The 17,063-nt window shown below is 35.0% G+C and overlaps 3 protein-coding genes across 5 annotated transcripts; 1 reads left to right on the top strand and 2 right to left on the bottom strand.

The window, feature by feature from the left end:
- Positions 1-1,481: 1,481 nt before the first annotated feature.
- LOC140887961 (uncharacterized) lies at positions 1,482-10,514 on the bottom strand. 3 transcript variants are annotated; one of them, XR_012152057.1, is made up of 5 exons: positions 8,929-10,514; positions 7,828-8,017; positions 3,849-4,028; positions 1,706-1,840; positions 1,482-1,613 (listed from the first exon to the last, which is right to left on the bottom strand). XR_012152057.1 is itself a non-coding variant. In XM_073295608.1 (3 exons), the coding sequence occupies exons 1-3, from the start codon at positions 10,486-10,488 to the stop codon at positions 3,901-3,903; spliced, it is 1,878 nt and encodes a 625-aa protein (XP_073151709.1). In that variant the 5' UTR covers positions 10,489-10,514; the 3' UTR covers positions 3,535-3,900. The 3 variants fall into 3 exon arrangements, 1 of the variants encoding a protein (XP_073151709.1); XR_012152058.1 differs by lacking the exon at positions 1,706-1,840 and having other exon boundaries at positions 1,538-1,613; XM_073295608.1 differs by lacking the exons at positions 1,482-1,613; positions 1,706-1,840 and having other exon boundaries at positions 3,535-4,028.
- On the top strand, positions 6,026-6,798 carry LOC140886330 (agamous-like MADS-box protein AGL80). The gene has a single exon (XM_073292868.1). It carries the CDS (start codon positions 6,026-6,028, stop codon positions 6,647-6,649), a length of 624 nt encoding a protein of 207 aa, XP_073148969.1. The 3' UTR covers positions 6,650-6,798.
- A 391-nt stretch (positions 10,515-10,905) lies between the features above and the next one.
- LOC140892711 (protein NRT1/ PTR FAMILY 7.3-like) lies at positions 10,906-13,882 on the bottom strand. The gene is made up of 4 exons (XM_073301675.1): positions 13,435-13,882; positions 13,096-13,313; positions 12,210-12,772; positions 10,906-11,901 (listed from the first exon to the last, which is right to left on the bottom strand). The coding sequence occupies exons 1-4, from the start codon at positions 13,601-13,603 to the stop codon at positions 11,007-11,009; spliced, it is 1,845 nt and encodes a 614-aa protein (XP_073157776.1). The 5' UTR covers positions 13,604-13,882; the 3' UTR covers positions 10,906-11,006.
- Positions 13,883-17,063: the final 3,181 nt, after the last annotated feature.

The raw sequence follows: 17,063 nt of genomic DNA on the forward strand, positions 1-17,063 counted from the left end.
GTTTAAAAGTAAAGATTTTATTATTTTTATTGTCGGTCTTTTTAGTATGAATTTTAAGTATTCCAAATTTTAATCTTTTTAATGTTTATTTCAGTTTGATATCGTTGTGTGGGTTCCTCGATTATTTTCAAATGTATTTTATGCATATAGTCAATCAATTCAGCTCACATCCCCTTATCTCATTTAAATATTAGTAGTAGGTTTTGACATGCCATATTTTAGATGTCTTTGTTGTAGGGTTGCATCGGTATTTTTTTGACTTCGTGAACGTTCAGTCACGAGTTTTATTGTTATATATTTAGATTTTAAATTCTTTTGGAATTAGTGTAATGCACTCCCTGCATTGTTTTAAGTTTCGAAAAATTTTCCCACTCTTTTTTCGCAACTATTTTCATTATATGTTTAAAATACGGGACGTCACATACTTCATCGCGATCAGAGAATGTCGGTGAAAATGACGAAGCAACGGGAATAATTCAAATTCTATCAGAGACATTTCAAAATTATGGTCGTTGGATTCCGAAGCCTATAAATAGGCATCTTGATCAGATGAAGAACAACTTTTGCCAACTCTTGTTATCGCGAACATTTCAACATCTAAGTTTTTCGAGTCTCGCAAGTATTTTGATCAAGAAACTCGAAGCACAACACTTAAAAGATTATTCTGATCATTCTAGGATCAATTTTGTGCAATCTCTAAATCAAGTTGTAACACTTGCTTTTTATCAGTCTAAGAATGCAACTGAATTGTAACTAAAAGTTTTTGGATAGACTGTGTGTGTAAGTCCTAGTAATTAAAAAAAGAACACTTACAATTTTGTATTAAAAAAATTAAGGTTTAATGCATACGCCCCCTGTAAATGTTATAATTGACTCATAACCCCTCTTATTATTTTAAGTGGCTCCACGGTCCTCGCGTATTTGAAATATTGGCTCACGTGCCCCATGCTCAATTACAATATGTTTTTAATATATCTTAATTATGAATTGACAAATATACCCTTATAATATAATGTTGTATGCTTTAATATTCAAGCATTGATTACACTGATTCAATGTCTTCCCAATTTCAACCGACAAATTCCCACGCAAAAACTCTAAACTCGAACCAGAGCTTGGAACAAAGATATTCGTTGATGAGATTCTGAAATTGAAGTTGGAAGTGTGGTGAACTAAGTAATCTTTCATTTCTTATTCTTACAAACAGTACATTATGGATTCATCAATTAATTTTGAGATGTGGGTTGGTGGTTTGTTTAAGATCCAAAGCGAGCCCGGAAAGCCAAAAATAGTTTATGTTGGGGGGCTTAAGCATGAATTTAAAAGGTTGACTTTGATAGGTTTAACTACAGCAACTTGTATGATATGTACCGTTTGTGTGGTGGCAACAAGTTGAATGTGCGGTTTTATTTTAGAATCCCTGGGTATGTTATAGAATATGGGCTTACAGAGATATCTGAAGATAAGGAAGGTACTGAAATGTATGATTTTTACAAGGGCTTAGGTACATTTCCAATTTAGGTTGAGGAGACCATGCCAGTTGTAGAAGTGGTGATTGATCCTGATGAGAATGTTGTTCCTTCTAGTGAATTCATTCATTCAGGTCCAGTTCCCTACATTGAATATAGAAAAGAGTCTTTTAGTGGTCATTCATTTCATTCTCTTGATGAAAATGATTCTAGGTCTTGTCATGTGTCACCAGAACCTCGACCAAACTCCCTTGATATTTCACAACCTCAACCAAACTCTCTTGCTTTTGATTTAAATGCTCATGAAATACCCGAAGTGAATACATGCTCTGGTCCTGCTCTTTCATCTCATAACTCTAGCCATGTAGAACCTGAATTTGATTCATGTGATCAAGAAGATCATACAAATGTATCCCATAAAAATGTATTTAGTGACATTGATGAAGGGATTAGTGAGAGAAGTGAGTTTGATGACTCATAAGATGAAAATTACTCTATGTCAACTGAATATTCTGAATATTCTTACTCTTCCGAATCTGATGTAGAAATTAATAACATTGTAGTTGAAATTAATGATGTAAGAGAGGGATGGACTAAGGAAAAAGTAATGACAAAGGTAAGAGTAAGGTTTATGAAAAAAAATAATGATAAAGGCAAGAGTAAGGTAGGGGAAAAAAGGAAGGTGAGTGAGTGTGATGATGATTGGGATAGTGATGATGGTGAAGATGATGAGTTGGTAAGTCTTGATGGATCAGGAGATGAGAGCCCTAGGCATCCTACATACAGGGAGGGTCAAGATATGGAGAGATTTCAGCTTGTGATTGGTATTAAGTTCAAGAGGGTAATTGAATTCAGAGAGGTTTTGAGGGACTACATGGTGAGACATGGGTTTTTATTGGATTTTAAGAAAAAATGAGTCCAAAAGAATAACTGATGTGTGCAAAAATGGATGTAGTTGGAAAATTCATGCTTCTTTAGTTATGGGTGAGCCTACATTTCACATAAAAACAATTACTGGGGAACATTTATGTGCTAGAGTCCGGGAAAACAAATTTGCAAACTACAAATACTTGAGCAAAATGATTGAGAAATTTGTCCAAGACAATCCTGACATAAATATTGAACAACTTAGCAATTTGATAGTAAGAAAGTGTGGGGTTGAGGTTAGCTACTGGAAGGTGTTGAGGGCAAAGAAAGCTGCCATGAAAAGAATTAGAGGGGTGGACAGTGTACAATACCAGCTGTTGTGGGATTACTTGAAGACAGTGTTGAGATTCAATCCGGGTAGTAAGTTAATGATTAAGAGGAAGGAAGACGTGGAACCACCTATATTTGATAGGCTATATTACAGCTTGCAAGGCATGAAAGCTAGTTTTTTAACCGCATGTAGGCATACTATAGGATTGGATGATTGTTTTCTTAAGATAGTTCATGGAGGGCAGCTTTTAATGACTATTGGTAGGGATGACAATGATAACATGGTCCCCATCGCCTTGGCAACTGTCCAGGTAGAAAACAGGGAAAATTGGACATGGTTTCTTAGAGAGCTATTGGATGATATAGGAGGTTTGGGTGAGAATAGGTGGACATTTATTAGTGATAGACAGAAGGAACTTATTGAGGCATTAAAAAAACTTGTACCTGATTCAGAGCATAGGTACTGCTTGCGACACATGTACCAAAACTTCAAGAAAAAGTATAGGGGAATGAAATTGAAAGGATTGTTTTGAAGGCTGGATGTACAACAAATAAGTCTGATTTTGAGAATTACATGAAACTTATTGTTGAGACAGATCCTAAAGTGAATCCCAATCATTAGACAGCTAGTGAATGACTATAAAAAATCCCAGCAGAGCATTGAGCCAAAAGTCACTTCAAAACAGATTGTTTGAGTGATGTGGTGGTGAACAATCTTTCGGAGTGATTCAACGACTACATCTTGGATGCAAGAGACAAGCATGTATCACTTTAACGTACAAATTGCTTGTATCACATTAATCACACAACACAGAATTCATTGCTAAAATCCAAACTAAACAATAAAAAAAAATGATGAAATTATAACTTTAGTTTTAAAAAAAACGAAAACGACTTTAGCATATATATGATAGTTTGAAATGTTCAACTATGCAACGTCCGACTTCTAACATAATTTTATATTAATGTCTTTGACATATAATTTCCCACGAACATCCTAAAATGCCAAAAATAGTTGCAGATTGAATCTTTCACTGACTGCCTATATATTTACACAAGTAGATTTTTTTTATTTTTTGGTTTTGAATATGGACTTTTTTTCACTATTACCTGAAATCGAACCCGACCTCTCTATACAGGTAGAGGTTTATGGCGATTTTTTTATTATGATCGTATGCATACCTGCTAACTGGAACAGGTTGGGTTGAATTCTTGTTCATTCTTGAACAAAACATTAAGCTTGGACGTCTGGCCCGGGGTACGCGGGTAAGCTCATGATACGCTTATCAAGCACAGGGCTCCCAACTGTAAAATGATAGAGACTTTGATACTTCAACCCCTTCAATCCAAGAATCTCATGCACTGTCAACAATTCCCAACGAGTTAGAACTGGAAAAAACCGCTCAAGATTGGAAGCAGAAATTGCAGAAACTCACAAAAAAAAGTAGGGAAAAAGAATTATATCAGCAAGATTTCATTTATTTTGTTCTTTCCTAGAAATCAAGAAATTAGCAACATAGAAAGTTGATGGTTCAAGGATTCTTGCCACCACAGAAGATAATCAAGAATGATAGTAAAGACTCATAATTGAAATTCGATACAACACCAACAAAGTTTGCATGTTTTATAGCAGACAAATTCAGCGGCACATATAAGCGGAAAATGTAATGGTGCTGCACCGCTCAATCCCAATTACACAGCCCAATTCAAATCTAGTAACAAATTAAAGAAGTTGAACTTGGTAATGTTGAAAATTTCGAAAAGTTGTAAAGACCCTGAAGTTCTCATAGCACGTAAAGCTTAAAAGATTGCTGTTCAACAATGAGTATGATCCCAAAACCAGGGATTACGATATGAATTCCATATTCAAACATCAGCGATCAACCATATTACCAGGTATTAATCGCCACCATGACTGGCTCGTGTATGATACTGAATAATTATTTCAGAAATGATTGATAAAATGACAACAAATATCAAATGATCTTCGTGATGTTGAGTATATTGAAAATAAGCACGAAAATAGGAAAATGAAAACCAGTGCAACAAATTACAGGTTGAAGTATCTTTACGAAAACCAGTGCAACAAATTACAGGTAGAAGTATCTTTATAAGAGCATCAAGCCTTTACGTCTAAAAAGTACAATACTCATCGCACAAAATGTAAGCTATTTCTGCGAAAAACAAAAGCCAGGGAAACAAGAACAACCATGAACCAAGGGGGAATACGGACAAAATTTCAAGAATGCTAGTTTTACACAAACAATGAAAGGACCAGAATTGGAAGTAAGTGGGGAAATTTAACTAGTTACCTAGACATTCTACATTTGTGAGATGAGCTGCCAGAATTGTCCAACTACACGAACATTATTGGTAATCAAAACCAGTAAATCCATGAAAAGATGTTTGTAGCGATGCGGTGATTATCTTGAAGTTAACAAGGGCTAAAGCCAATCATTACATCACCACTCAGGTTTACCATTTGCCTAGGGTTCCACCAACTAGTATGTATGGTCAAATATCAAATAACCATGACCAAAAGAAATTAAATGAAACTTGGAACAAAAGAAACTGTTTTAATTAGTTTTATTCCAATGCCTTGCATTAACTAGAATTCATTCTTATAAGTAATATAGACCTTTTGATTAGAAATAAAAAATAATAACTTTGTCACTCTCAGCTAATCTTTACATATCACCATTGTTTTCATTTTTACATTATCATTATCCTTTTATAGGAAAGGGCAATAAGAATTATTAACAAGAAAACCTTGTCTCACTTGCTTTTACAACATAAAAAAATTATAGTTCTGTAAAGACATGATAAAGAATTCAGTGTCAACGATAACTCTAAAAATCATTGGTCAGTCCACGTAAAAAAATTATGGAGGGCCAAAAACCGACATTTGGCTTTCATTTATCCGCACTCAATGAAAAATAGTAAGCATATTAGTTGTATTACCATATAAAATAATTTCAAATGTTCAGTCGTCTTACCGTGTATATTTAAAACGTGCAAAATCATCTTACCATATATTGATAGTCATAACATATATCGCACTATATGTATGCTATTTCGAATCTGATAGCAACCATTCACTTTTGATTCCTAATGCAAACTTTTACATTGAACATATATATTATCAATATTTCGAAATGCGATTTTCAAAACGTAAATACGTCATGAGTCACCTCGCAATATAGATAAATCTTCGACCATCCAACCCAAATTCGTACTATCCTGGTCAACTAATATTGCTTCACCAAATTAAATTTGGTCATAACCTAATTCACCCAATTTTCAGGGTCTGCTCCTATAAATACCAGCACTTTGTGACAGTAAAAATCACAAACACAAAAATGCCGAGAAAGAGAACCAAGTTCGCGAAAATATCCGATGAGAATGAGAGAGCATCCACTTTCAAAAAAAGGGTTGATAGTTTGTTTAAAAAAGCCAGTGAACTATCAATACTGTGCGGAGTATACATCTGTATAATCATTCTGAATCCTTCGGATGGAACTTTAATCACGTGGTCATCCGAGGATGAAGTTCAACAAGGATTTTCAAAGTTCTTGAGATTCCCCGAAGAGGAAAGACTCAAGAAAATGGTCCTGCGTGAAAATTTCTTAAAGCGAAGAGTGGATGAGGAGGCTAAAAGTTTAATGAAACTTCGGAAAGAGAATGAGGAAAAGGAAATGGAAATCCTGATGGATCAAACCATGAATGGTGCTAGCATTGATGAACTTGATGAAAACCAGTTGAACGGTCTGCTTTTGTTGGCTGATGACAAGATAAAAATGCTTGAAAACAGGAAAGACGATCTTGAGAAACAGCAAGGGCAACTCTTTATTGAAGGTGAAAGAAATGGTTTTGTCATGGAAACAGACCCTAAACCAACAGAAGCTACTCACTCCTTTATGGAAAATGAGATAGAACTTCCTGATGACCTCAATCAAGTATGGCCATCAATTTATTTTCCTTGAATTCGGTGGTATGTTTCAGGCATATACAGCGGTTACCAACCTGCCTTTTAGCAGTATAAATTAAATAATAAATAGCACAGAGACACTCGATCTGGCAAACTTGGGACAACTATTGTTTGTCATGTAGTGTCTTTCTCGTTCTGCAGATGTTATTTCTATGAGATACTAATTAAATACATTATTTAGTAAATTTATTGGTTTTTTTTAACTAATTGGTAATAAAAATGAAAACAGATGGTAAATTTAAAAATTCTCCCATTAAATTAGTTCATTCAAGCTGCTATACTTAAGGAAAGTGTGCTACATTAAATATTTTAAGAAAATGAAATGAGCATAGGTGAGCATTTATAACCTGAAAATAAGACCAGCATCTGAATGAGAAAAAAATTATCAATATTGAGAACCTTGAACGATTAATTCGGTTAATATTTATTTAATAACTGATCTACTTTGAGCAGAAAATGTCGGCAAGTCATGACATATTGTTAGCTCATGCTACTTACAAATCACAGAATTATATGTGCTAACTGTTTATGAGAAGGCAGTGGTGTCAGACCAGAATGAATCTTCTAATATTTAACCTCCTAGATTTTCGAATTTACTGCAGTGTCAATGACTTATTTCATTAATGTGATCCAATTCTAAACTAATCCTTTTTAAGCTATTGCTTATACTGTGGATACCTTTCTCAAGTGTAATAATAAGCTATTGCTTTTACCATGGATACTTCCTCAAGTGTAACTGTGTAATAACTTGTGACCCATGCCAGATATAGAATACTCGTGCTTATAATACCAAAACTTGAAGGTATTACTCCCTGAAGAACACTAATGGAATGAAGATGGTCCCACAAGTTCACAACCAGTCAGACAACCATACAGTTTTCGCCTGATATGCATTGATTTACCTCAATACTGCCTAAAATCTATTGCGTTTATTTTCTAAAAACATAGAAGTCAGAGACGCAGACGCCCAATGCCTACACATCGTCAATTCTTCTTTTAAGCTTTAATTAGACAAGGAACTTGAAACAAAAAAAAAAGGTCAAATAGACTTTCATAGTGATATCATTTTAAATTAGAAACAAGTACTGAAAATAAAAAAACATAACAAATAAAAGCATCCAGCTCCTGCAAGATGTGAAATTGGACAGTGATACTAAGAAGAGGACTGCATACCAGGATCATCAAAGAAGCAACCTATACCAGTAGCAGAAACGCCAACTGCATGTGCTTCGAGATACAGAACTTGACCAAGCACTCCAGTTTCCCAGAAAAGCCGTGGATACATCCAAGCCCCATTATCATGTAGATTTGGTTCAAGACGAGCCACCATACCCAGACTGAAGCAGCCATCACTAGCTATGTCCTATGCACAATTTTTATATCTTTCAGATTATATTTGAAAACAACTAATATACAATTTACCAATGGAATACATCAAATCTAAAGCTAATAGATTCTTTGCAGCAATTTCTAAAAGACACGTTGGAAAGATTCAGTCATCTTTCTAATAATTAAACCAAACAATTGGAGGAGAAAATGGACTACGACGAAGAGAATTGCCATAATAGTTTCAGGTTAGCACACAGATAAAACAGTCATGTGCATATGCAGCACAAAATGCCACACAAATCAAGTTGGATTTGAGTTCAAACAGTAAATGTACATTTACTATCAGTGAAGAACATGCAGATAAATAAAAGTTGCAATATGAATTTTGAAGACTACATTTACATGCGTCATTTATTATAAAAAAAATTACCTCCTACATTACTTTTAAAGAGCTCGTATTCCAATGTCAACAAAAAAGCCTATAGCAAAGGATATATATCCTAAAAAAAGAATTGAGGTGAGTCAATCCTGTCTGAAATCCTCACCTCTCATATTCATATTCATCACCATATTTTAAAAGACAGAAAATTAAATGACTTTTTCATCGTTCTATAAAATTTAATTTAGCTTGCTCATAATGTTCATGCAACGAAGTTCTCATTAACTATTCTTCAAATAAAGAGAATTCTTGATTTTGAGGCCAAATCTTGGATATAAGAAACGGTATAAAATATGACTCCACTACACCCAAATGATTACACAATGCACAACAAACAACAAAATGATAATTGATCGAATAAAAAATGAGAATCATATTAGCCCGCTCTTTGCAGAAACTACTCTTGGCAATAAAGAAGGGTAAAAGATAGATTAAGACACTAATCCAAAACTAGTAAAAGCAAATTTATATGAGACATTGATAACCAAAAATCAAGACATTCATACCTGGTGGCACGAAAGCCTCCTTGAAAGTTCCTTACAATCACCTTGTACGAGTTCATAAAGAGGAAGATCATCGGGGCAGCCATCTGGCTTCACCCACGAAAACTCTGATCTTGAAACCGTCCTAATCTCGTCCAAGTGGTCCTCATTCCTCACCAAGAAGTACAAACCATTAGGCAAGCCCACGACCCTGTGGACAAACAAAACAGCATGAACCTCAGAATCCCAAGGAAGTACCCGAAATGGGAATGCTAGCTGCTTTCTTTGCTTCAGTCCGCCTGCTCCCAAACCTGAAGGCATGCAATGTAACAAAATCTGATAGAATGTTTCTCTTGCCATGGAAGTAACACCGTCCATATCAACCGCGCTCCTCCGCTTTCTCACAACCTCACTTAAGCTAAACCTTTGATATAAGTTCTCACTAATTGTCCTACTGCTCCTGACAGGCTTGGAAACATGTCCTTTACAGGTAATTAGTGCCTTCTCTGTGGCCTTGGCCGTTCTATAAATAATGTCCCAACACAAGTGCTCTTCACTAAGAGTATTCGGCTTCCCCTTCCACTCGAGATTCGCAAATCTAGATAGAGCGATGCTCAACTTCTCATAATCCACCTCAAACTCACCTCCACCACTTGGAAAAACCAACAGAACGCAATCCGGATGCTCGAACTCAATAGCTGGCATCTTCCCTCTAACACTGCTGCTGGGAATACTAAAATCCGCAAAGTTTGTTAGCCCCATCAACTTTTTCAATTCTTCACAGCCTAACCCGTCTAAAATCCTTGTATCCCACCCAAGCCCAGCTGCGGCCACAGAAACTGCAGCTGCGGCATGCCCAATATCGTGATTACAATATCTAAACGCCCTCTCTCCATACTTCCAAGCCTCCCGCCAAAAAATAGACGAGAACCCAATCAAAAAAGAATCTTGAGGAAAAAATTCTGCGAAAAAATCAGATGGGATTTGAGCTCTAAATTCCAAAGAATGTTCCTTTGGCGCGTAATGCGCAACGAAAGAGTGATCAAACAAAGCATCAACCGGAGGCGAAATGATATAAGCCTCCGTAGGATGTAAATTGCCGCTGCTAGGATTCACGCGCAGCGACCAGGTTGAGAACCCAGTCGTTTTCCAAGCAGATAATGCTAGGGAATTATAAAACAGCTGAGAAATGGAAGATTTCGAGATAGGCTCCGGCTTGGGTAAAGAATTAAAGATAGTCAAATAGGAAGGGGAATTCACCTCATTCTCAGCGGGGTGCAGCAGGGGTAGGAGATCAGCGGGCAGGTAGCGGCGGAAGGGATTAGGCTGGTTAGCCCAGTCGAGACCGCGAGGGCCACGTGCATAGTTGTTGAAGGAATGCTTCGTTTGATTATGGTATTTCAAAACTTGAGTAACTTGCTCTTGTTTTTCGTTGCTGTCCTGTAATGCAGCGGGAGTTTGCTGGGATGAAGTGGACATGCCGAGAAATGGGACGAACTTTTTAGCAGCCGCAGCGGAGAAGAGAAAGGTGGAAGCTTGGCGGCGGTGGAGGCAAACTGGGAGGCTGTGATGTGTGAGAGGCATGGGTTTCTTGCACACTGGAAATGGGAATCGGTTCTTTTTTTTCAGATTTTTTTCCTCGAAAGAATTACTATACACATATATTTATTTATTAAAAATATAATAAAAATATATATGTAGTAGTATATAGGCACACAAAGAAAAATAAATGGTTTTTTAATTAAAAAAAAAAATTATATTCTTTTGTTTTAGCATAAACTGAAAGACTCTGTTTCTGTTGTGAATATTTGTTTCTCCTTGTTTGATGTCTCTTGTTTCTTGTTCTGTGGCATTCGGAGATTATTGCAGTTATAGAATTTCAATGATCCACTAGTTTTGAATAATGTGTCGAGTCCAAGAATTTTACAAGAATCTTGAAAACAAGCAGCCCGAAAAGAAACGAACTGCGGAAAATTCACCTTCAAATTCATGGGCCTTACAGTAGTGTCCTGTAAATTGTAATCTTAGTATCTGCTAAGAAAATGAAAATGTCACTTTACATCAGCTATTTCAAGAAACAGAGATTTTTTTTAATTTCTTCTTTAGTTTAGACTAGATGGTTTTTGTCGCCCTTCCTCGAGTCCAGGCATAGCTGTTGTTTCCTTTGCTCCCTCTCGTTTCTCCTGTATGATACACTTGAACCGGCTGGCGCATGCTACGAACAGCACGAGATCTAAGGCGATCAGAACCGCCGACAAGAAAAAGAACCGATCCATATGGCCTTGGTTCAGATTGGCAGGTATCCAACCCGGTTTCCCGTTCTTTGATGTGATCTTCATCACTAGAGTCACTATTATGCTGCACAAGAAACTACCTAAAGCTGGAGAAGCCATGGACAAGCCGAGTCCTATGCTTTTCAGCCCGTCTGGTATTTGAGACGCGAAGAATTCCCATTGCGCGACGTAAATGAATGCCTCGGACACTCCCACGAGCACATACTGTGGCATCTGCCAGAAGATGCTCAAAGAACTTGTTTCTCCTTCGTCGGCGTATTTCCGTCTATATTGCTCTACGAGGCCAGCGAATATCATGGCTATGATGGAGATTATCATCCCTATACCAATTCTTTGCAGCTCGCTGGGAGGGTTGGGCTCTTTCTTTGTTATCTTGACGTATAATGGTGCGATGACCTTCTCGTAGCAGATTATGAAAGTCGATGTGCTTATAATGTCAAAAGCAGTCATACTGGCCGGGGCGATGTGGAAATTGAATATCTGTGTGTTCATTGCTGCTCCTTGCTCGACGAAAAGAGAGAGGACTTGTACAAATACTATTGAGGCTACGATGGTGCAGAACCATATCGGGAGAAGCCTTAGGACGCATTTTACTTCCTCGACTTGTGTCACGGTGCAAAGATGCCACGGATTGGGAGTCTGGCCTTTACTTTGCTGCAGGATCTTGTCTGATGGAGTTATAACAGCTGCCTTGTCAAGGTACCTGTTGAAAGAAGAAGCAGCAGAGTTTCATTAGCATCAATGGGGGGAAATTAAGCAGTGATTTCTCCTGTTGGAGACTCGTATGTGCTAATACATGCAAGGGTGGAACCACTAGCGTGTAGGCGCATTGGCCATCGTTAAACTCGTAGATCCCACGTCAGTACCTCGTGGGCCGTGCTTTCGAGTTGTGGCTCAAGACTACACATTTATCACTAGAACCAGCTAGCATAGACAAGGATGTTTCGGTGGTGGCATCATCCACATCAGGTTCATTAATGAAAGTGGAATGTATGATTCAAGTGAACTTACTTAAAGTCGTAGGTATGCGATATTTTTCGACAACCATCGCCCTTTTCGTTGATGCCATGAGCTTCATACAACTCATCTCCACATGATGGTAAATCTACTTTCATTTTTCTCACAAAAGCAACCACCACCTGAGAGAATCTTGATACGGGGTTGCCAGAAGGTCTTGTGTGTCGATACCTTAACGTTCCACTCAACAAGAAAATCAGTGCCACAAAGCCACAAGAGGTTGATATCCAAAATGCCAGCACCCATTCACCTATATTTTGAATGTAAGCCAATATTGTCTCCGCAATCAAGGATCCAAGATTCAATGCAACGTAGTAATAGCTAAAAAAAGTGGTTTTCGACTTGTTTTCTTCGGCATCTTCCTCATCAAATTGATCAGCACCTAAGGTTGCAAGTGCTGGCTCTATAGCCCCACTTCCTAGAGCTAGTAAATATACTGATACATAGAACATCGCGACTTTTTCAGAGGACGGCTGGTTGCACGGATCTCCCATCTTCCCACAACCCTTTGGCTCAAGCAAGAATATTTGAGTCGACAAAGAAAACAGCACCAATCCCTGCAATAGCATTACAAAGAACAAATTATGCAACACATGATCACTGATTATAAAAACTACTTGTCGTCGAAACTTGAAGCAAGATATGATATTTCAAAGATAGGAACAGTCATATGCAGTTGTATTGACAAACCAAACATCATATTCGAGCTATATTTTGCAAACCAACAAAAGCAACCATATACAATCCTAAAACAAATATCAACCTATCTCCTTGATAACGTTTAAGGTCGTTATTAAACATGAACTAAACACCAAGTAAGGAAACAAAAACAGAGGAAGTACTGAAACATGAGCATTTGTCAAGTCAAGAGGTCACTCACGACAACGAGAACGCCTTGAAACACAACACAAGTCAAGTATCTTCCCAAGTATGAGTCGCTGAGAAATGCACCCAACAGCGTGCATATGTTAAGTGTTCCCATCCAAGTACTAAAATTCTTGGCTGCGTCCGCATTCGACTGCCTCAAAACAGACTTGGAAAACAGAACCATGTTCACTTCCACTCCAGTAAATGCAAGTGCAGCAAGCCCTTCACTTACTGAGGAACAAGCATTACATCCAAACCAACTAATTAGTTCAACAACACAAAATATACTACCAAAATCGCTAATCGCGAGTACTGCATATATATGATGAAAACAATGCAATTTTATCTATACCAAGCAACAACATCCCGGCTTTCCATCCACCAGTCCTCCCTTTCCTTGCCGGGTTGCCATACGCATCAGTCGTCCCGTCTTTGGTTTCCTGAAATGGAACAAATTGTTCGAGCTCGATAAAGATGAACCACAAAACCATATATACACATTGAGTCAGTATACTTACCATGTGTTTGGATTGAAAACTTTTTTAGATGAATTAAAGAACCAAAAATTTCAAATTCTTAATGTAACACAAATTCAGAAATTCTTTCTATTTTTTCGGTCGCTTCCACTAAAATCATTCGATCAACGTTATAGTATATATCATTATACTTACCATGATTCTTCCTTGTTGCAAGCTACAGCCCAATAGAACTCGAATGTGTGCAAGCAAGTTGAAATATAACAACAGAAGCTTAATAAAATGGATTTAAACTGTGAGGAAACAAACACAAAAAGAATTCCAAGCTATACTAATAATTGGTAGCTAGAATAAATTTGACTCCATCGAGTTAAATTTGTACTTTTAAGTCTTTTATGATCACCTCCCGCATTATTAAATTTGCACACCGGCCCATTTGTATTTTGCATACATATATATAAATATATATATATCCGAAAATTATATTTTATAGTCTAAGAATTGAAAACGATAATTCCAAATTATTGCAGTCAACAGACATATTTAAGTCCAATTTTAACTGTATCTAAAAAATATGAATTTCATGCATCAACCATTATGTCAGCTGCTCTCAAGTGAATTTTCTCGGTAAACACAATATGTGGAAAATGGGAAATGTTGGTAGATCTAGAATAAGATTATACTGGATGAAAATATTGTTGGTATAAAAAAACAAAAAAACATAAAACAAGGAACAATAATATTTACACCAAAAATAATTTTAATCTCCTAAATCTTGAATCGGCACCTACAAATAATTGCTGTCACACACACACTGCAGGCAAAAAACATTTCCTTTAAAGAAACAAAAAAAGACAAAAGAAAACTTGCATTTGATTGTGTTGGTTTGTGAGTGAACAGAGAGTGCAAAAACCCTAATCATAACATAACAGTGGGATATATATATATAAATAAATATACACTTCTTTTTTACTCATAATCACTCCTCAACATACATTTTTTTAAAAAAAAATCAAATCTTGGTAAAGTCAGTACATATATGAATTGATTGTAAATAGATTCTGCAATATGATTGTGTTGTACATTTCTCAATTAACAATAATAATTAACAAACGAAAAAGATATGTGTAACAAAAATTAGTAACAAAAATGATTGCACCTGCAGTAAAATGCGAATACCAAATGATTGTGTTGTGTTTTTTTTTTTTTTTTAGTAGATCAATCCTTTCTCCAAAATGAGAATTTTATTTATTTTTTTGAATAATTTTTTAGCTTAAAAAACGAGCCCAAATTTCACCCAAGTATTATTTGGAAATATATATATTTAATTTTTCCTTAATAAATTTTTGGTCTCCTTTCTCGCTGGCGTACCTCAGAATTGTTGCATGCAACAGAAGACACGACGATAGAAGAAGCGATGCACTGATGTGTGGTCGTCTCCATTTTCATTTCTTGGAAAGCTATCGAAACAAGAGATGCAGTTGCATGCCTATTTATTGGCTTTTTTAAAAAAAAAATTTAAAAAGTTTTGATTAATAGTACAAAGTAATTAATACTCCAGTCCATCTCCAACAAATCATTGGAAAAACAAAATTTATACGCAAATTGATGGGATTATACGATTTTCAAGATTTAGTTAATAAAAAAAACATTAATAAAAAAGAATAAAAAATGGAATTATATATATGTAGAAACTTGTGACGAACTTAAATGGATTATTTCACATGTAATTATTACGGGGGACTTTTAACCTTTTTTTTCACAAAATTTAATTTCAATTTTTAAAAAAAAAAAATATGTGTGTATATATTGGGGGATGATGTTGAGTGGATACGTGGGAGTCATGCAAATAGCGATGGCTCCTAGTGGCAAAGGGGCATGATTTTGAGAATATGGAGACTCCCATGCAAATGCTGATGCTCCTTAATTAATGAAAGGGCAATGGAACATTTTCAGAATCATTTCGTCAACAAATCAACATTTTTAATTAATTGCATGCTTTTAACCCATTACTGTGTAATAAATATGGTTGTTGACAATCAACCACTTTATATGTGTGTATGTATGTATAATATTTTGATCTCTTGCATCATATATATGCAAGAAATTCGTGAGCTACTTATAAAAATATTTTAGTGTATTTTAGCAGTTTCTAAAAAAATAAATACTGCTAAAAGCCTAAAACACATTAATTTCCTGCACATAAGATGCATGCATGAGATTAAAATTATATTATATATTATATATACTAGTAAAAAATGCACACATTTTGTGTGTGTAGAAGAAATTTTTTTTTTAAAGCAAATCATGGAGTTAGTGGGAAGTTTTTAGTAAAATATTGGGTAGAAAGGGTAATTTTGGAATAAATAAAATTGATGTCCTCAAGGTAGTTACTATAATAGGCACATCTTTTATATAATAGTATAGATATATATAGAATAAAATTTAATTTGGTATACGAACTATTGGTTAAATGTCAAATTGGTACACGAACTTTTGTTAATGGCTTAATTGGTACATGTCCACCGGATTCCAGTCAATTTCCGGTGACATTTATGTAAAATGTCAAATTCGCCCTTTATTACAAAAAAAAATGCATATTTTATTTTTTATTTATATTTGATATATTTGTATATTGTATTTTATACGTAAAAATTAATTTGATTAAAATTTTTATTTGTACATAATATTTATTATATTAGATGGTTATATATTTCAAAAGATTAGATAAATTAAATTAAGACATACAATATCTAAATAATTATAAATTAGTAAATTGATACCAGATAAAATAAATAAATATTTTTTAGCTAAAATTCTGATTTTTGTATACATAATTTTCTCGATAATATTTTAAAAAAAATAATAAATAAATAGTGATTGTAATTGTGATAAAATATTTTTTAATATTTTAACTATGTAAAGATTTATTGAATATATATTTTAATAAAAATATTAAGTAACTTCTACTAAAAATTAATTTTAATTTTCAAATCATATTTATAAGAAAAACTCATCGAAACACTAATTAAATTTCGCTATAACGTGCCACATGTTTTTAATCAACAAATAAAAAATTGAATTGCATTAGTCCGAAGATTTACCGAGTGCGCGCCAAAAGGTAGCGGCTGTGGGTTTCCACGTCATAAAAATATAAAAATAAAAAAAATTGAAAGTTTAATTTATTTAAGCACACTAATTTTATAAGGGAACATGAATAATAAAAAATTAAAAATCGTTCTCGATTTTTATTAAGAACAAAAATGATGAAACTGGTTTTGAAACTAAAATAATGTTAATATTTTAATTAATTTGTCTCATTAAAAGACTATTATACCTTTTTTCATCATAATTTGGTCAAAATTAGATGAACATGTACTTAATCGTTTGGCTCGTGAGATGAGATGATTGAGATGCGTAAAATGAGTGATAAAAAAAAATTAAGATGTAAAAAGTTATGTAGATTAACATAACCTTATTATATGAATAATGGCATATGCCTTAA

Source organism: Henckelia pumila, chromosome 3 (genome assembly GCF_033568475.1).
Source record: "Henckelia pumila isolate YLH828 chromosome 3, ASM3356847v2, whole genome shotgun sequence".
Classification (NCBI taxonomy): domain Eukaryota; kingdom Viridiplantae; phylum Streptophyta; class Magnoliopsida; order Lamiales; family Gesneriaceae; genus Henckelia; species Henckelia pumila.